At 32.6% G+C, this 19,214-nt stretch overlaps 2 protein-coding genes across 2 annotated transcripts in view; both read right to left on the bottom strand.

The window, feature by feature from the left end:
* LOC149424598 (inactive hydroxysteroid dehydrogenase-like protein 1) overlaps nt 1-12,534 on the bottom strand; it is a 68,590-nt gene extending 56,056 nt beyond the window's left edge. The window contains exon 1 of the mRNA XM_089631435.1: nt 12,139-12,534. Coding sequence (XP_089487561.1) covers nt 12,139-12,310 — 172 coding nt within the window. The 5' untranslated portion in view covers nt 12,311-12,534. The remainder of the gene's footprint in view (nt 1-12,138) is intronic.
* Nucleotides 12,535-16,543: 4,009 nt separating this feature from the next.
* On the bottom strand, nt 16,544-19,087 carry ast (single-strand DNA endonuclease protein asteroid). Its single transcript, XM_089631434.1, has one exon. It carries the CDS (start codon nt 19,002-19,004, stop codon nt 16,833-16,835), a length of 2,172 nt encoding a protein of 723 aa, XP_089487560.1. The 5' UTR covers nt 19,005-19,087; the 3' UTR covers nt 16,544-16,832.
* Nucleotides 19,088-19,214: the final 127 nt, after the last annotated feature.

Genomic DNA, 19,214 nt, shown 5'->3' with positions numbered 1-19,214 from the left:
ATGTTATTAGGAAGTCGGAACACGTGTTATATATTGTAATATATTCGAATCTCGTCCATTATATTTATTTGGACAAGGCCACCTGCGTGAACACTTATTAAGATATCTAAATGACCAATATTTTATTAGAAAATGGTCATGCAGTCACATTTCTAAAAGCATTTGAATTTTTTAAAAGCCGTACTCATAAGATTATCGTATCGTGCACATAAGATTAAAGGCTGCCTTGGTGATAGGCAACCTCCAATAGGAAAAATAATATGACGAAGGTGCAGAAAATGTCTATTTGTTTTCTGCAATAATTTTTTATTTACCTCCTAGTGTGCCAAGAACTCCATGGTGGATTTGCTGGTAGCCACCGCACTTGCCTTGTGTTTATGGTATTTTGAACCATAACTATTCTCCCAGCACACTAAAACATATTTTATTCGATTGGCTATGAAATAATATTACTCTAGCTTATCGTTTCGTCACTTGCAAATGTTTTTATTTCATCTGTGAAAAAGCGCGGCGCGAAATTCCACATCAAATGTCTTAATTCTGATTTTCTATAAGTTTACGGTTTTTCTGCCTACTTTATTTATTTACAGGAATCTTCATATTACTTATTTTCATTGTGAAACATGCTTATTCAGTTGGAAAATGTATTTTAGCCAATTAATATCTTCTTTATTTTATATTTTAGTCATGAGATTGCGTGTCCCGTTCTCTTTCCCATATTGTCATCTCCGAATAAACACCTTAACTAAAACTACCTACATCGCCTCATTTGGATAGAGAAACACCGCTCCCGCAAATATTACAGAGAGAGAAACAGCATTTCTCTGAATATAAGTAGCAATCTTGGGGTCTCAGTCTTTACAAAAACATAATTTTGCAAAAAACAAGTGAATTATTACGAAAATGGCGTACGGTGGGTTATTAGCATTGTTCGGATGGGTAAATCCTACATTTATTTGATTTCCTCTCGCATCTCACTTATTGGAAACTCGAGGTACGGTATTCGAGTCCAGAGCGGGTTGCTGATTGCTCTTGCGTAATATGACAAGCTGACCGTTGGTGGCCAATGCCGTACCAACAGCGTGCAAGGTACCTACTCGCACCGCACACCTAAAGCCTACAGCACAGCCTACGACTCACAGGAAACACTCCTCAGCAGCAGTATCGCCTTACTGGGTCAACACGTAAAAAGCCAAAAGTCAAATAATATTTATTAAATTCATATAATATTTTTTTCGGCTCGGCAAATGAATGGAGATTTTTTTTTGTTTTTATTGTTTAACTTATAACATTGTTACATTGTACATAAAATTAGGTAATAATAGGTAATAGTGAAAAACATATGTTATTGAATTTCTACTCCAATGAAGAGTGCTAGCTCTTGAGCTTGGCGTAGGAGTTATTTCACAATTATTTCATGTTTATATCAGTAATTAACATGAATACAGTACAATAGATATAAACTTAAAAGAGGATTGTGACGTTAATTTTGGTTGTAACATGAATTGAAGTTATAAAATTTGAAAGGAGATATTAATTTTTTTAAAAGATAAATTTGACCTTTTTTTGAATAAAATAAAATCTGTTTTTTTTTCACTTATTCGGGAAGACTATTCAAATATCTTATGCCTTTGTAAATGTAATTATTGTGCATTAGTTGTGTTGAAAATAGAGGAATTTGGATGTTAAAATTATGCCTTAAGAATGAGTTAAATTTAAGTTTTTTATTACAGTTTCTTTTATTTAATTACATATATTTTTTTGATAGCGTAAAAACTTAAAGTGTACAAAGGAAATTTGCTATAAATCGGTAGAAATACAGAATGCGGGGTTTTAAAGTCACGGGAATATAATAATTATTATTACACGTCATTAATGACGGGCTTCATATAATTAATATATCAATGTTTGCAAATAATTGCTTTTAAAAATAATAATTCAATCATTTCCCAGGAAGAAGAACTGAGCATCAACTTATGAATATGAATATATATATTCCGTATTCCACGAAAAGCCGAGTTGGGTTTTAAAGGTCTAACGCTGAAGTGGCGATGTCAAGTCTATAAGTACAAGCATCCCACCAGTTGAAGTGGAACGGGGGTTTCACAAGAAAGCAGAATTCATTATGCCTTTCCACCGCTGGAGAAGGGAACCGACACACGACACCGTGCCCTTTACGTTTTTAAGGCAAAGCAAGATTCGTATCGACCAGGGATCGACAGACTTTTAAAAAAGGAGCCAAGTTGTCAATGAAAAAGGATAACAAATGTATCAGAGAGCCATGTAATATATACAGGGTGTCCGGGAGTAAAGTGCGCTAACTTCGGGAGGTGATTCTACATGATGGTAGAGGTAAAAAAATGTATGTATTTTTCTCAAATTCCAATGTATAATATAACAAACACTGTTGGGAAAATATATGCATTGGAATTTCGAAACAACTTTTTTTTCTTTTTTGCTTCTAAGATCACGTAGAATCACCCCCCGAAGATAGTGCACTTCACCCCGTTTTAACTCTTCATGTTCATATTTATTTTCATGTATTTATTAACAGGAAATCCTCATATGACTAATTTTTATTGTGAAGAACGCTTATTTAGCTGGAAAACACAGGGTTTTCCAATAAGAGGTGTTATTTTGAATAGCCCGCTATTTCGGTAGATATTACTTTTGAAGCTGTCATTTTTTATATTTGACAAGTAGAAACTACGTTATTAATAAAAATGGAACGATACACGCTTCAACAACGCATTGAAATTATTAAAATTTACTTGAGTGAATCAAATGAAAATCATCTTGAGTGATGAAGCCCATTTCCACCTCGGTGGCTTCGTCAACAAGCAAAATTGTCGCATCTAGGGCTCGGAAAACCCAAGAGTTATTGTTTCAAAGCCTCTTTATCCTCAACGTGTGACTGTTTGGTGCGGTTTATGGTTCAGCGGAGTCATTGGACCTTACTTTTTTGAAAATGAGGCTGGAGCAACAGTTACGGTGAATGGATTGCGCTATCGAGAGATGATTAATGATTTTTTATGGCTTAATTGAATGGTATTGATCTGGACAACGTTTACTTTGAACAATACTGCGCTACGTGCCTCACAAGCAACGAAACCATTGATCTTTTACGATTGAATATCAAAATAACACCTCTTATTGGAAAACCCTGTATAATAAAACTTAGGAACTTTTTCGTATTTCTTCGCTCTATTATATATTTTTATAACATTAAAGAGAAAGAAAAAACACCGAATATATGCAGTTATCCTGGGGAAACTACATTAGGTTGATAACATACTAGTGGACCCAACAATGCTTCGCTTTGCTAATGTCTTTCTCGGGCGTCTTCAACTTCACCATTCACTACTTTATACCACAATGTTACCGTGGAAAAAACTACATTATATCGACTTCAATTCGACTCCGCATCTCATTCCAGTGCAGTGATATTGCGTTAAGAGGAAGCTACAAGTCAAAAATGTGTATTTACTTGGTATACCTTATATTGTAGGTAATAAGCGTTAAAATCGCTTGACAAACGGAGTCTAGAAACGTTCGATTTCAAGCACAAAACTAGTTTTTATTTATTTTGTAAATAATTTTATAAAAAAACAAATAAAATAATCAAGTCAAGCTGTCACAGATAATCTTAGCCATTATACTGCATTTTTTAAGTTGTTTCCTTTACGCTTTCATACATTTCTATTGAAAAAATATTTTTTCAGTAGTTCACATTTATATTTTTTATTGAGTAATTTATTTTTTTTATATGTATTCTACTCAAGCGAAACGATAGGAAAACCTTCAATTTATCTAAAGCATATTTTTGGTATTCATAATGTACACCAATTCGTTATAAAGATTAATCAAAATAGTGATTTAGCCTTAAGCTTCGCCTTAAGTATGCATCGGGTGTCCCCTACTTCTTTTACCATTCAAAATAATCTCTAAACACTCCTGGCACTAATAAAAACAAACTTGGAGATTTTCAGCGATATCTGTCGACTACTTTTCGAGTTCTGCGAGCGCAAACATACGCAGGCTGATTGTTTAAATATTAGGATTATCTGGTAAGACGGTTAACTCCTATGCAAAGAGCCACATGCGGCTCGCGAACCGCGGTCTGCCGAGCTCTTGACTAAGCCAAACGAATAAATTAATCCACTCAACGTGTGCTTGTGTTTAGTTTCCGAAGTTCTGCTTGTATTGCAGCGGATAGCGTGGCGACAGAATTCCGTATCCCGGGACTGTTAACCAAGTCCGACTAGAGTGCAGGCATGGGCGCGCGACAGACTTTTGAAATATCACGTTATCAAGTCAGTGCCATCGAGAAACGACAGTTTGCAAATGGCGGCGATTTCTACTGCTGATTTCAGTATTGTTTTGCCGGGAGCACGTTAAATAAACTGAGTAATTATCCAATTTTATCGGCAGCTCTGACTTTGTAATTTGGCGATCGCGTGTCTAGGCCTGTAATCTAGTGTAAAAATATGTTTAACTTTTGATGATACATGTTTTGTATGAGTTTGGTGTAATCACTGCGCCACAGATAAAACATTATCGCGTTATGCGAATTACACTGTGCTTTTGACTTTTCTGTTTTATACTAAATTGATATATTATCTAATATAATCATCATAATCTTATCGGAACCATAGACCCAACCATTATTTTCCATTTATTTTTACTTCTTAACGTTTCAATTTAATTTATAAATATTAAAATAAATTTGTTTGAAAATTGTTTTAGTTTTTGGTTATTACGAGTAGGTATTATGCTGTGTTGCTCTATCTACTTCTTCAGGTAATGTTTTGGACATCTGCTCTAATGATGGACGCTGTAAAACTGTCGGAAAGGTTACCGCTCCCAGCCGCCAGAGGTACCGCAACACGGCATAATACCCCAAAAATAAAACACCATAATTTAAATAAATTGTTCAAATAATAGGAGAGAAGTGTTTTTTTTAAATGTGTAATATACACGAGTATATGAATAATAAATCTAAGAAGAATCAACAAATTGTTTGTAAAAATAATCAACAAAAAGAATCAAAAAATTGTCTGTAAAAATAATCAACAAAGTTTTTGTAAAAATAATCAACAATTTTTTTGTATAAATAATCAACAAATTGTTTGTAAAAATAATCAATAAATTGTTTGTAAAAAGAATCAACAAATTGTTTGTAAAAAGATAATCGTGTAATTATGCCACAAACTAAACAGGAGTGTTACATTGTAAAAAATATGGACCATGGTAAACGATGAGATGTTAGCAATTTCAACTGCATAATTGCATTTAGCCATTACAATTATGCTACTGTGTAACGCAATAAAATCTCAACGCGTGACCACTATCTTTTAAATAGCATCGAGCTATGTGCGTTTCCATTACATAGATCCACCTTAAGCAAGTACCAGTAGTTTATTTAATTATGAATAATCAAGATACAGCTGTAACCGTTTTAGCGTTGAGCAATGTTCTGCAATATCCTAACGAGATAATAGGTAGGAGCATTGAACTGGTGCTGACGCCGGGTTCACACAAGTCCATTTTGTTAACCAACAAATCAATGGGAACCGTCTTTAAAGTTGATACTCTACATTATTTTGATAGTTGATTCAAATTAATTTGACCTCTGGTCAATATTAGTCGATTTGTTTGGGACATTCATCAATTCACTATTATTTATTTCATGTTTTTGAAGTAAATTAAAATACTGATTTTCATCGTGATATGGGAACACTGATGCTCGGAAAATTTTAAGCACGGTTCATCAAATGTGTGTTAAACATACGAAAATAGAAGACAATTCTACGTATTTACATAATGGAAATTGTCGGAAGAAGGCGGTGATTGTTTGATTTTTATACAAATCTACAGTTTTATTCCGAGATTGATGAAATTTTGTTACATACATAAAGATTACGTTTCTGCTTTGGTGTGGATATGATTTTTTTAGGGTGGTCGGACGATATGATTTTTTCAGTTCTGAATCCATACTAAAGTCACTAATGCCTTTGGAATCAAATAATACAGAATTTCACATCCCTTAACAATCATTTGCCTCTTTCCAGAAATCATCAAATATAATATTGATTAACATTTTTTTATCAACAAAATCAGGAACTGTTTAAATGTTAGTTCAACAGTTGCAGAGATGTGCTTTATTTCAAATAAATCCATTTCAAATGTAAATGCAAAATGCAAAATAGGTATTTTCCATTTTGCATTTTAAATGCTTTTCTTAAAACCATTTTGCATTTTGCATTTTAAATGCTTTTATCAATGCATTTTCCATTTTAAATGCGTTTTTGCAACATTCTTCCTACTATCTCCACTCATCTTTTTTTCATAAGCCCCAAATATCAGTCGGTCCTCAACCTCGCTATGAGAGATAATTTACATTTGTCAAGTTGCTCCCCGGTAGGAGCCCTGGCAATTGAGTGATACCATTACAAAAAAATACTGATTCAAATTTATTTATTTATTTATTTGCAAAAACAGTACAAAAACCAATACATTGCAAAAGCGGTAAACAAATTATGGAAGAAAATTTTATACATAAGTATACAGTTAAAACATATGCGGTAAACAAAATATGGAAAAAATATGGAAGGGAGTTAATTGACCTAGTGAGTCTTCCCAGGGGCATCACCATTGGTAAGTTAGTTCTGGACCTGGGAAGAATTAAAAGCCTGTGTTGGCGGCCTCTCGTGAAATTATCCGGGACATAAAGTCCAATTTTTGACAGAATGTCTGGAATTGATAGTAAACCATTCAGAAGCTTGTAAGCCATCAACAATAATGCGACGTCCCGTCTGGAACTAAGGCTGCAGATATTCAGCATTCCCGAGATAAATGCTGTTGGAAACAGCCATGGGTAAAAACCAAACTCTCTCATATAGAGGTATCGTAAATTTACGCGTAAATCAAATACTGAACATGGGGCCATGACGCTATAATATTAAATGTTAGATAGCAGTTTCTATGTTTTTACGTTGGCAACATTAGTCCCGCGCAAATTTTTTGTGGTTTCATAATCTGTAGTCATGGTGAGAGTGGTATATTTATGGTCGTGGTGTTTTTGGATTTACCATCATGTAATATGTTTGTTCTACATTGATGTCCATTATTAAATGACAAAATTGTTTAAAAATTCTATAATTATTTTAATTGTTTGACCTGAGAAACCATTTTGCATTTTCAATGCATTTTGAAAATAGGTATTTTGCATTTTGCATTTGAAATGCTTTTCTAAAAACCATTTTGCATTTTGCATTTTCAAATGGAAAAGTTTTGACCCATTTCCATTTTGCATTTCAAATGGTTTTGGATACCCATTTTGCACATCTCTGAACAGTTGTCACCAAAACCCATACCTACCTTAAATATTTATAAATTACTTATCATGCTAACAAACTGAATTTACTTTTTTTCATTTTCGTTTGCTTATTCATTTTGTACGTATCAAGCAAATGTACTATGAAAACCTGTACATTTTATTCGCTTTCAATGAAGTATATTTTGTATAATAAAGAAAATTAGAAAGAAGCTACAAAAACTCAACAGTATAAACGAGGCTTCGATTCTCTCTCTCGCAGCCACAATCTCATATCGCCAATAACCGGCGATAACACTTCATAATTACCCGAGAAACAAGCAGAAACGTAACGCAGAACAGGTAACTTACGTAACAAAAATTTAACCACTCGGGAGGCGAAAGTGGAAATGATTGGCGCGGTGTCAGACTCGCTTTATCTTCGCATAACTTATTGCTCTGCTCTGTGGCCGTCTGCGGCATCTGTGTTTCATAAATCATCTAATCATTTTTATTTATGAGGATAACCTATTTAACCTACCTAGACAAATTTGGCTAGACAGTTTTTTTATATATATAGGTATTACAAAACCAGGCTGTAATAATAATACTATTTAAATGCATGTAGGATAACGAAAGATTTTTTAAATATTTATGTTCAAGGATCAGTGGGATTTATAGGCCCTGTTAGGAGTTCTACCGACTCGAACCCTCTGATATGAAAATATCTGGAGTCGGTGAATTATTTTCCCATTTGATATATTGGGAGTTGTCGTGTTGTTCTTGTATTGTTTTGTATTTATTTAATGCACTTGCATAATGTTGATTGGCTAGATGATCATTTGTGGAAAAGTGTGTGGAAGGGTTTAGTTTTTCCTATGGGGAAGATTTAACCCGGACATAAAGTCGGAAATTATAAAAAAAAATGTTCGAATTATTTCATATATAGCGCCGTTTACGTGATAAAATCACCTTATAATTAATAAATTTAAACTATCCCCTATCACTTAAACTTTTAACTTCGATTTATTACTAAGATTAAAATAACTAATTTAATAGATTAATATAACTATAACTAAGATTAATAGCTAGTGAGTGACATTCACGAGGGTAATCATTTATGTCTGCAATGATCATGCAAAATCAAACAGATTGGATTATATAGTACTATTAATACAATCAAGTAATGTTCGTAACCGATGTTGATTGAACAGACTATCAATTTACGAAACCCAGTAATCCAGAGCTAGCCATTTGCCGTTTGTAACTGTCACAAACACTTCCGTTATTGTGTAAGAACCGAACTAGTAGCATTGTAGCAAAGAATTCGTAATAAGCAGGAATGTATGTAGATAAAATATATTCAATTTTTAGTATTCACCTACAGCGCAGTGCCTAGATAATAAGACAGTTTTTAGTATTTCACCAACAGCGCATCGTCTAAATAGGCAATTTTTAGTATTTTGTATTTCACCGACAGCGCAGCGCCAGATAACAGGCAATTTCAGTAGCGGCTTTGTAAGTATAATTTTTTTTATTTTTTTTATAGGTTATTTAGGCTTTTTTTTCTCAAAAAAATGTTTAGTAAGTTATTTTTATTATATTTTGATGTTGAGGAATACATTTTCTGAAACTTTTTAAAATGTGCCTTTTTTCGATTTGCCGCCAAAACGACAAGTTCGTTCTTATTCGTTAATTCGGCGGCGTTGATTAATCTGATGATCTGCATAACATGCTGACGAATCTGCCATTAACGACCTATTCGAAATTGGTATCTTACCTATACGTAATGCTTAAAAATAAAGAACTACAACATTGTTATTTTTCGATATTCTTAACGCCTATTAGAAAAATCCTAAATGTGAACCTATTATTTCGATATATAATCAATAATTCTCCCTACAATGGTGATACATTTTTAAATCATCGAATTTTCACAAGTGAAATCAAATATCTTTTAACAACAATAATTATACTATTGTTATTTTATTTGTGATGTTTACAATAAGTATAAACATTCCGTTTATCTGTTTATTGTAAATAAATAAGACAGATACGTTTTTATCCGATAACCTATTATCAATGGCCACACAATAATATAACAAAATACATATGTTTATTATCACATGGGTAGGAACTTTAAATAACGAAGTTTTATGAGTTAAGTACAAACTTGTTAAACAGTATATATTTTTTTCTGCATGAGGAATGTGGAATCGAGCCCGCAACCTCGCGATTATAGGCCAAATGTGTGTATTTATAATATATATAGGTTGTTATTCAATTAATTTAGGTAGGTGCTTACTGTTTATATATTCAAAGACAATTGTGCACCTAAGATAAGCGGGGCCTCAAATTGGTCAGTTGGCCTTGCATTATTGGCCTCCAAATTTCCAACGTGTGAAATGCTTATAGGTATTTGTACTTGATAAAGCAGTTAGAGAATGCATACTAAGGTATTTTATTAATATAGTTTTTTTATGGCCGTACTAAAATATGCAATTAGTAAATACGTAATGGCCGTACTTAAATATCGGTTTAAAATAACTATTTTTTCTAGCTTTACATTACGCTAATATTTGTTTTAACTTTTTTTTCTTATTTTAAGCACTTGAGTAATTTTGGGAGATATTCTTCACAGGTAATAAATTAGTGTACTGTCTTTTTAGGAGATATCTATTCCAGCCTGACACAGTCTGAAGTTATGCTATCTCATTTTGTATTACGGTGAGAAATATAATTTAAACCAAGGCTGCCCAACCCCAGGCCCGCGGGCCACATTGTGGCCCGTGAACGAATTATAAGTGGCCCGCGTGAACCATTTTCAAAATACTCGCTAATTTGAAAATTACTTGGATCGAAAAATATTTTCGTATCATTGCATCGTCCAACAGGAGGCGTTGTGTGCAAAGGACATAAAGTTGAATGATATAATGGAATTTGGAGAGTTACAACTGTATTGCGCTATGCGATGGCTTTCAAGGGGCAACATGTTAAAACATTTCTTCATCTTGAGAGAGCAGGTGTAGGAATTTTTAGAAGAAAAAGAGGCGTTACCTTTGGAAAGTGATTTACTCAAGAATAAGTACTGGTTGAGTGATCATGCTTTCTTGTTGACATAGCCAAGTATCTCAATATTTTAAATCTCAAATTACAAGGCAAAGATTGTTCACTTCCGACAATGTTTAGCCAACGAAATTATTGATCCTTTTCCCATGCTCAAAGATTTGAAAGGGAAGCTCAATATTGCCACCATAAAGTACGAAGCTAAAATTAGATGCTTATTACAGCGTTTGAAAGTAAAAAACAAAATTTACAATTTTGTTTTAATCCTTTCATAATCAGTTTGACTGAAATAATTAGTTATCCTGCCAATATCCAGTTGAACTCACTGAACTGCAAAATTATTCCGCACTGAAAAACCTTTTTGCAGTAAAAATATTATTATTATTATAAAATAAGTCACAAAGTTCTTCAGAAGAATTTGAAGATTTCTGGAAATTCAATTTTTAAGTAGTTTTGGAACGTATGTTTGTGAAAAGTTTTTTTCTAACCTTAATTTTGTAAAAAGTAAATAGCGCACATCTCTAACTGAGCAACATATGTTTGATTTATTGCTACTGTCAACATCTGAACAAAGGAGAATTATTAAAACAAAAACAATGTCAGAAATCACATTGATTGTACCAATTACTTAGATTTAGATTTTTGTTACACAAAGTGTTGTTTCGTTATTTGGCAGTAGATGCTATTTATTTTATTATTTTAATAAACGTCATAAAATTACAATATGTTCATTTGTTTGTTGTATAAAACAAGACATTAAAAAGCTTGGGTAACAAAAATAGGAACCGTCAGTTCTGTAGTCAGTGGCCCGCCAGTGACTTTTAAATCGTCAATTTGGCCAACTGTTAAAAAGGTTGGGCAGCCTTGATTTAAACTGTGTTAGAAAGAAGAAAAAAAAAACGATTTCCGTTTGCATTAAAAAAATTGCCGTAAACGCTCAAGAATAAAATGAAGTAAACTAACATTTGGCATCTGAAAAATATTTGTCAAGGATAGCAAAATTTTTAATAAATATTTTTAATATTAAATCAAATAAAGTGAAGCGATATATAACTTTGTGTAATTAAATGTGTGTTTTAGTTGCGTGTGAATCATTACGGTTTACACGATAAATATCATCTGTAAGTTATCATCTTTAAAAACGTTGTCTTGTTTGCGTTAAAATTTTTAATATTTTTAATGGTATGTGTCAATTTGCTATAAATCAAGGTGATTTTCATGACTCCGGACCTCACCGTTTCAGAATGGTTCTGCTTTGGATTTATCAATGTTCCTGTCGAGAGCTGCCAAGCCATTTTTGTCCGTTACAATCGGCATAATATTAAAAACTTTTATGTATTTATATTTTTTATTTATTTCTGTTCTCAGCAAATCGAACCAGCAAACTGACATAACTGATAGTCAAGAACTTATACCATTATGCCACGGAGGTTGCCGAATTACGTAGGTAGACACTTAGGTACTCCTGTAAAAACAACAATGTCTACGCGCTGTGAAATTAGAATCTGTTCAACCTACCAGCTGAAAGTATATGAACATTATTTAGAAATATTTGGTTCTAACCACCGTGCTATCCTGCTCTATATTCAAATATAAAATATTTTTAGTTCCTAACCAACATAACATAATATCTTGAATTTGTCAATGTATCTAATTATATTTCATTACGTAGGTACCTACTTTCACGTATGAAAGTAAAATATTGTGATATATAAATAAAGATATGTAAATTTCGATATAAATTATGTTTTCCTTACCAGCCCAGGGTCCAAATTTTGTCGTTAGACTCTGGTCGGTTCCCGGTTGGAAAAACGGCGTCAGAACTGATGTCAACACTTGAACCACCGACCTGAGGGAGTCTCCTAACTTCCACAGCACTGCCAGAACGCCGGCAAGGGCTAACAACCCCACAATAATCATTAAAAACATTTTTCCCGCCTTAAATATACCTTTCAATAAAACCACTTAATCAATACTTTAAATATATTAACAGATCTATTATTATAACCCTATTCAAAAAGATACAGCGTCCATTTCAAATCACAACACATAATTAAATAAGTCCGATTTTGATTTGACTTTCGGTTGCTGTTATGACGGGGGAAAAATAATACTACTCTATACGGCAACCGACAGTGCGCAGTCGGCGAGCGCAAAACACATACTATTTATGAGACTACGTTTATTGGTGGCACACGAATTATTGCAGTTAACATTTACTGAAGGAAAATGATACCACTTTCACTAACAGGCGGAAAACGGCTATGTTTGCGGGGAATTATTACTTATTTATTGCTCAGCAGGAAACTATTCGGAGAGGGAATTAATAATAGATAAAATTGTTTTGATTAATTCATTTTATGACATTAATTATTAGGTCGGTAAGTACTTTTGTAACTAGATCCTTATTAAAAGTATCGGCAGTCAGTGGGAAGTTAGTACCAAGTTAATATTTGGAATAGGTACTTATTTTTTCAAATCATTATCTTTGAGGTTTATTGCAATTTTCTACGAACCTTGGTTTAATGCACCAGTAATTACCTAGGTACCAACATGTAATTCATTTAAACGAATCTGTACATCAGTCATTTCAGACTGAGAATTCAAATACTTAAATAAAATGAGAGGAAACACGATTTTCACATGGCAGACATTGATGTTTTATATTTAGATGAGACTTGGAGCAAAAAAATAGGTTCCGCTTTTTGACCACCAACTCTCCCAACGCTCTAACTAAAACTACCGATTCCAGTCTACGTAACACCGCTTATCGCGTTCTTATTAGAATAATTGTAATAATTGATGAATTGAATAATAAGTAATAATTGACTAATAAATAAATTGGATTGCAGGCCCTTAACGAATGAATTAATAAGTTTCGCAAAAAAAAAAAGTAAAATACGATATAATAATGCAATATATATGTATATTAGTTGTAATATATTAATATATTATGTCGGAACGGAATGTTCATAAAAATTCTAATATTTTCGCATTTCATCATTATATATTATTAAGGCAAATGCAGGTGCATGAACAGATGAATTCCGATATATTTGGAATTTACTAAAATTTTATCAGGAAACCGCCTGCAATCCTGTTTTTAACCGCAATACCAATTATAATTTGAGAGGATTCTTAATAAATTCCACAATAACTTCAATTATCAATAATTTTTCGACAATTCATTTTGATAAAATACTTAGATTATTGGGCATTTGACCGACGGACTTTAGATGGTGGTTAGGTAATTCATTGTTCATTGACCGTCGATCAGTTAAAATATCTGACTGTTTGACTTTAGATTAGGTCTACCCAAAGATAATAGAAATATTATAATATCTTTGGGTCTAGTAGTGTTCAACGTAATATTCAAAATATGTCACATCGATAAATTCAGAGTGAAATATTATATTGTCGCTCGTATTTTAGGAGTCGAAATTTGCAAAATAATTACAAAAATGCTGTCCTTATTTTTTAAGGAAACAATAATTTTAATGTAACGTCGTTCTACTTCTTTTTTAATAGGAAAAAATACTGTCGTTTTTCTTCAGGCATCGAAATTCGAGGCTCGTTATTTTTTTAAAGAACTGACACAGTAAAACACTGTTATAATATAATTAGACTAGCTGACGTGTACCCGGTGTTGCTGGGGGTTATCCACAGACAAATACCATTACGGACTTTTCTGTAGGTCTTTTTAATATATACAATTCCATAGTGATTTTTTTTATGAAAAATAAAAATAAAAAAAATCGGATCGCTCGAAAATATTGTACAAAACGTCGACTTCTCTACTTTCTTAAATTTTCTAAATGATCGTGAAACCCCTATCAAAATCCGTTTCGTAATTTAGAAGAACTAAGCGCAGAAACAGACGCGGATATCGACTTTGTTTTATACTATTTAGAGATTCTACACTATAACATAGGTACTATAAATAAACCTGTACTATACCATTCGAATATTAGTGTCACATGAAATCACAATATAAGTGATTTATGTCACCTCTGTATTATATGTCTGTCGCTATTTTAGGTACCTACCCACCTGCGTTAAATAATACAAAATGTTTATATACATAATATATGCACATTATTTTATGTTGATCGGTCATCGAAGTAGAAAATGCCAGCATTATATTGTTAGAACTCTTACAACCTACAACACAGAGGGATCCTGCGTTCAATTCCTAGTTATCATTTTTTTTCTGTGTCTTGTTCTGTTTCATGTTTCGTTTAGATTTATTAGTATTATCTTCTTATTCAATGATATATGTTTATATTGTTCTGAATTTGGGTAAAACCCCAATTTGTAATAATCATTGAAGACAACATTTACAGAGCAAAGCCCCGGCAAGACTGAGGTCCTTGGTTCAATTCCTAAATGCGACCGAATCTTTTTCTGATTTTTGGAAAAGTCAATAGATGTCGCACATTAAAACAAAAAGGGATATATTTATCCAAGACACTATCCAGATAGCATTTAGTTCAGGTAGAATATTGCAATCGAATCTTTTTCTGATTTTTCTTTTTCACGTCTTTCGTTTGAGAATCGTTAATATTGTCTTCAATAATTAAATAAAAATAAGTGTTTAAAATAATAAAAACACATGTAAGTTAAAATTGTATAAAATATATTTTATTCAATACGGGGTAAATAAATAGTTATCATTTTCAATAATTGTAAATTCACTTTGGGTGTCATTTTAACACTTAACTGGTATATATATTTTCAACTATGTAAATGGTATACATGGGTCTAATTGGACCCAATTTCTATTATGTGGTGTAAACATCATATTGGGTAATTTTTCGTAACTCTTTATTCCTATATAAATTTTTGAAATATTATATTTTACACCAAGTGATAAAATTATTCAATAATAAGGTAATTAACACAATAAAACACAGGTGTTAATAAGATAAACTTTTATCGATATGGACTCATTCATTTATTATTTTTCTAATAATTAGAATGAAAAACTTTATTTTAATACCACTTTATTTTTTTATAATTCTTTTTTTATTATTTTAATATAGATCATATGGATTACATTAATACATACATATTTTGCAAAATATAATATTTAGGTTCATAATTGGTCATGTATACCTTATCAGAAAAGAGGAGTTCTTGTGCCTGATAAGGGAAAATAATATATAAAACCGATCAGTTTCAAATAAAATATTTTATCCATGTGAACCGAAACAGGTTGGTTTTATATATTTAAAACATATTCAATAAAAGTGGTATTAAACAAAGTTAAGTTATTCTCATTATTATAATTATGTTTCTCGACAAAGTGTTTGTATGTGTCAAAAATTTATCATTTTTCTAATAAAATATTTTAAACCCAAAATAACTTCTCTAAACTAAAATCTAAAGACATCTCGCAACATAAAATCACTTAATTCTTCATAGCAAACAGTAGTAGAGACAAAATAACAATCATCATTTTCTATGATTTACTCAATGTGAGAAAACATTTGTTGAATATGAACCCAAACATTGAAAAAATAGGAAGTTACAAACAATGTTTGCATATTGCAAGCTTACTGAAGTGAACTTTACATAATATTTAACATTGTGTGCAGATAATTTTAGTTATATAGTCCTTTTTTAGAGTGAAGAAAGTTACATTTGAGGTAACACTTGCAAATATGACTCTGAGACAGGACGAACTCCAAAAATAACTGTCGACATTGGACATGCGTGTTTCGAATATCGAACGACTGTTGATTACAGTTGATCAAAGGTTTAGCCGGGACTATTTTGACCCATTGTATACCAGTTAAGTGTTGAATGAAAATAACACAGTTTGTTTACACCAAAATTAAATAAAAATTATCAACATGTATACTAAATAAACGTATATTTTGTATTCTGATGAAGAAACCAATGGCTTTGAAACTTATTGATATTTCTTATTAAATAGTTGTGTAAACAAAGCATATTATTTTCATTACAATATTATATGCTATCAAATCTTTTCAATCAATATTAATTTAATCTAACTCTACCTTATTTGCACTATAGAAACTTATGTACTTGTATCTCTTGTTTACTTACTTACTTACTCTCTAATGTCATTTCACAATCAAATGCCACATATATTTGTAATTCTTTTTTTTAAATATTTCTACGATTTTAACTGTGACATGTTATCATTGTTTATGGTATATTTATACCGTTGATATTAAATAAATGAATAAATATTGGTTGTTTTCCAGGAAGGTGAGACGTGTTGCACTTTTCTCCTTGAATTTACATTTTGGATTGTTGTCACGGCAGGTCAAATGCCCGCCGATGGATACCACAAGGCTCTTCAAAATATTGACTCAAGGAAGAGGAGTGCAACATGGCACAAAACCCAAAAATCAACCAATGAAGATGATAATGATAAGGCTGTGATAATCTTCGAACAACATATTAGGTAAAGGTGTGTATATTAAATAGGATCTACAAGGTTCAGAGCATTGAATCTATTATTGACATCATATAAATCATCATCTTCTTCAGACACATTGTCAATTGAATCAATTGGTTCTTCAGGCACAAGATCCTCAGTAATTTTTTTAGGTTTTTTGCTAACTTTAGGTTTACTAATTTGCTGATCAGGTCGAGGAAGAAAGCAATTATCAAACCCTAAGAACTTGGCAAGTACTATGAAGCAATTGAGCACACTCGGAGAACACTGGAGAAGTTGATAAATATATGATCCAGGATTATCTCTTCGTTTCAAGTTTGCGTACATATTGTACAAAAATGTTCCATTGTAAGTTTCATGTACAATGCAGGGAGTAAAAGGTTCCGAGGTTAAGGCATTTAAATATGATAGTTGCTGGAAACAACACTGATATTGGGCAAAGAAATGTAAATATTTACTTTTGTAAACCTTGGGGAACTCTGCAACTTTAGAGTCAATCTCGAAGTATTTCAACATTTTGCTGGCAGCGGTCATGCAGTCTTCGTAACAAATATTTTTTTCATCTATTCCTTCAAAACCATCAACAACTTTCACTTGTCGCTCTTTACTCGATTCACACCAGCCCCGTAGTTCCTCAGTGTATTTTGAGTTGAATTCATAGCTACTGTAATCTCCATCAATTTTACTTTTCACTAGGGACAAGTTTAAGCAACTGAGAATGAGGGAATATATCTGGGATTCATCCGGAATGGGGATATATCCACTTGAAGACTTGCTCATCCATAATATTGTAAGTACGAGCATCTGCATATTGGCTGGTACTCTTTTTATATCTTCTAATATTTCTTTTTCCATTGTTCTCTCCAGGAAGCCATAAAACATGGCGGGCCCCGGAGATTCGCATCTGTTAACCCAGCTTTCGATTAGTTCATCGGGTACATAAGCGGTGTAAGGAATACTCCTAGTTCTTTGCTTGATGCCATTACGACACTCCAAAGTCATATTTTTTTTGTTAAAGCCCATCATTATATCAAATGAAAATCTTAAAATGGGCAAAGAAGCTAAATTAGAATCACTCATTGTAAAATCTTCTACCTGTGGCATGGCTATGTAAAAAGATTTATGTATTACATCGTAAAATCGGGGTGATATTTTACCTGTTTTAAGAATATCTAGTATCCATTGAAGATTTTTATTCCCATTATCTTTTGTCTTTATCTGACCTTCGGGAGATACTATTTCTATTGCAGAATTCTCAGTTAAAAGTCCGAGTTCTTTCAAGGAGTTGCAGTAAGTACTGGTATAATTAGCGCAAGACCCGGTGATCAACTTTTTAATTTTATTACGTTCAGTTAACTTATAATGGCTAAGTACTTTTTCTATGGCAGAGTCGAACGATTCATTTTGCAGCCATTCAATAACAGCAACAATCCTACGTTGACCTTCGTTCATCTTTTTGGACTTTGATTGTTTCAAGTTATCATAAAACTTAGAAAATACACTTCTTTTGACATAGTCATTTCCTAACAAAGTTGCAATCAGGGGAAGCATATTATTGTCCACTCCCGGAAACAATGTTAAGAAATTCTCTACTCTGTATAATTTGCATTTCAAAACATAATGTGAGCCTTCATTTGTTTTTAGAATAGATGGTTTTAAAGTCAGCGATGGGAATGGGATGTAAGTAACATTGAACACGAAAAAATCTGAATCGTAACTCAGAACAGGACATTCCAAAAATCTCGCAACAGCGGCTATTTCGGAATCTGCCTCCAATTCACAAAACGTATATGACACGTTGAGGGATTTTAAAACTTCAATGAAGACGTCCTTCATCAGCAAAGGAAATACTAGGAATTGTGATTGATTTTTAGGATTCAACCGTGAAGCATCAATAATCCTTCCGGTAAACCTTTTCAAAACGGTTTTCATCTTCTTATCTTCGTAGCCTCCATCAAATATGACGTATGGAGTAATCTTACATTTTGTTAGAGCATTGAAGAACTTCTTGATGGTGCGAGCGTACACATCATAGTCTCCCCCGAATGAAGAATTACATTTGGTAGTATTCTGAAAAAGCTGCGCTGCCAAACTATTCCCGTCAATAACCAAATATTGATCGTGCAGGTGAAATGCTTCCAATGAACGATCTGCATTTCTGGCAATGAACGTTGTTAGACCCTGGATTCCCATAATGTTAATTTCTCATAAGAAATGGTTTGTTATATTTACGAACTAGGAGGTTAATTTATGATAAATAAGGTTAAACGTCAAAATCAAACGTGTTTTTGACGTTTTGGTGTACATAAAATGTTGCTAGATGTGAATAAAAAAAATATGTTCACACCACTCGCGATGCAGAGAAAAGGCATTACACACGGCTGGTTTGTCCAGTACTGCCCA

This window comes from Hesperophylax consimilis, chromosome 4 (assembly GCF_061612785.1).
Source record: "Hesperophylax consimilis isolate HC1 chromosome 4, BYU_Hcon_1.0, whole genome shotgun sequence".
NCBI lineage: Eukaryota > Metazoa > Arthropoda > Insecta > Trichoptera > Limnephilidae > Hesperophylax > Hesperophylax consimilis.
This window is presented reverse-complemented; position numbering and strand designations above follow the sequence as displayed.

Excerpts from the sequence above, each read along its gene's own strand:
- ast (XM_089631434.1), bottom strand. The coding sequence starts at position 19,004 with ATGGGAATCCAGGGTCTAACAACGTTCATTGCCAGAAATGCAGATCGT.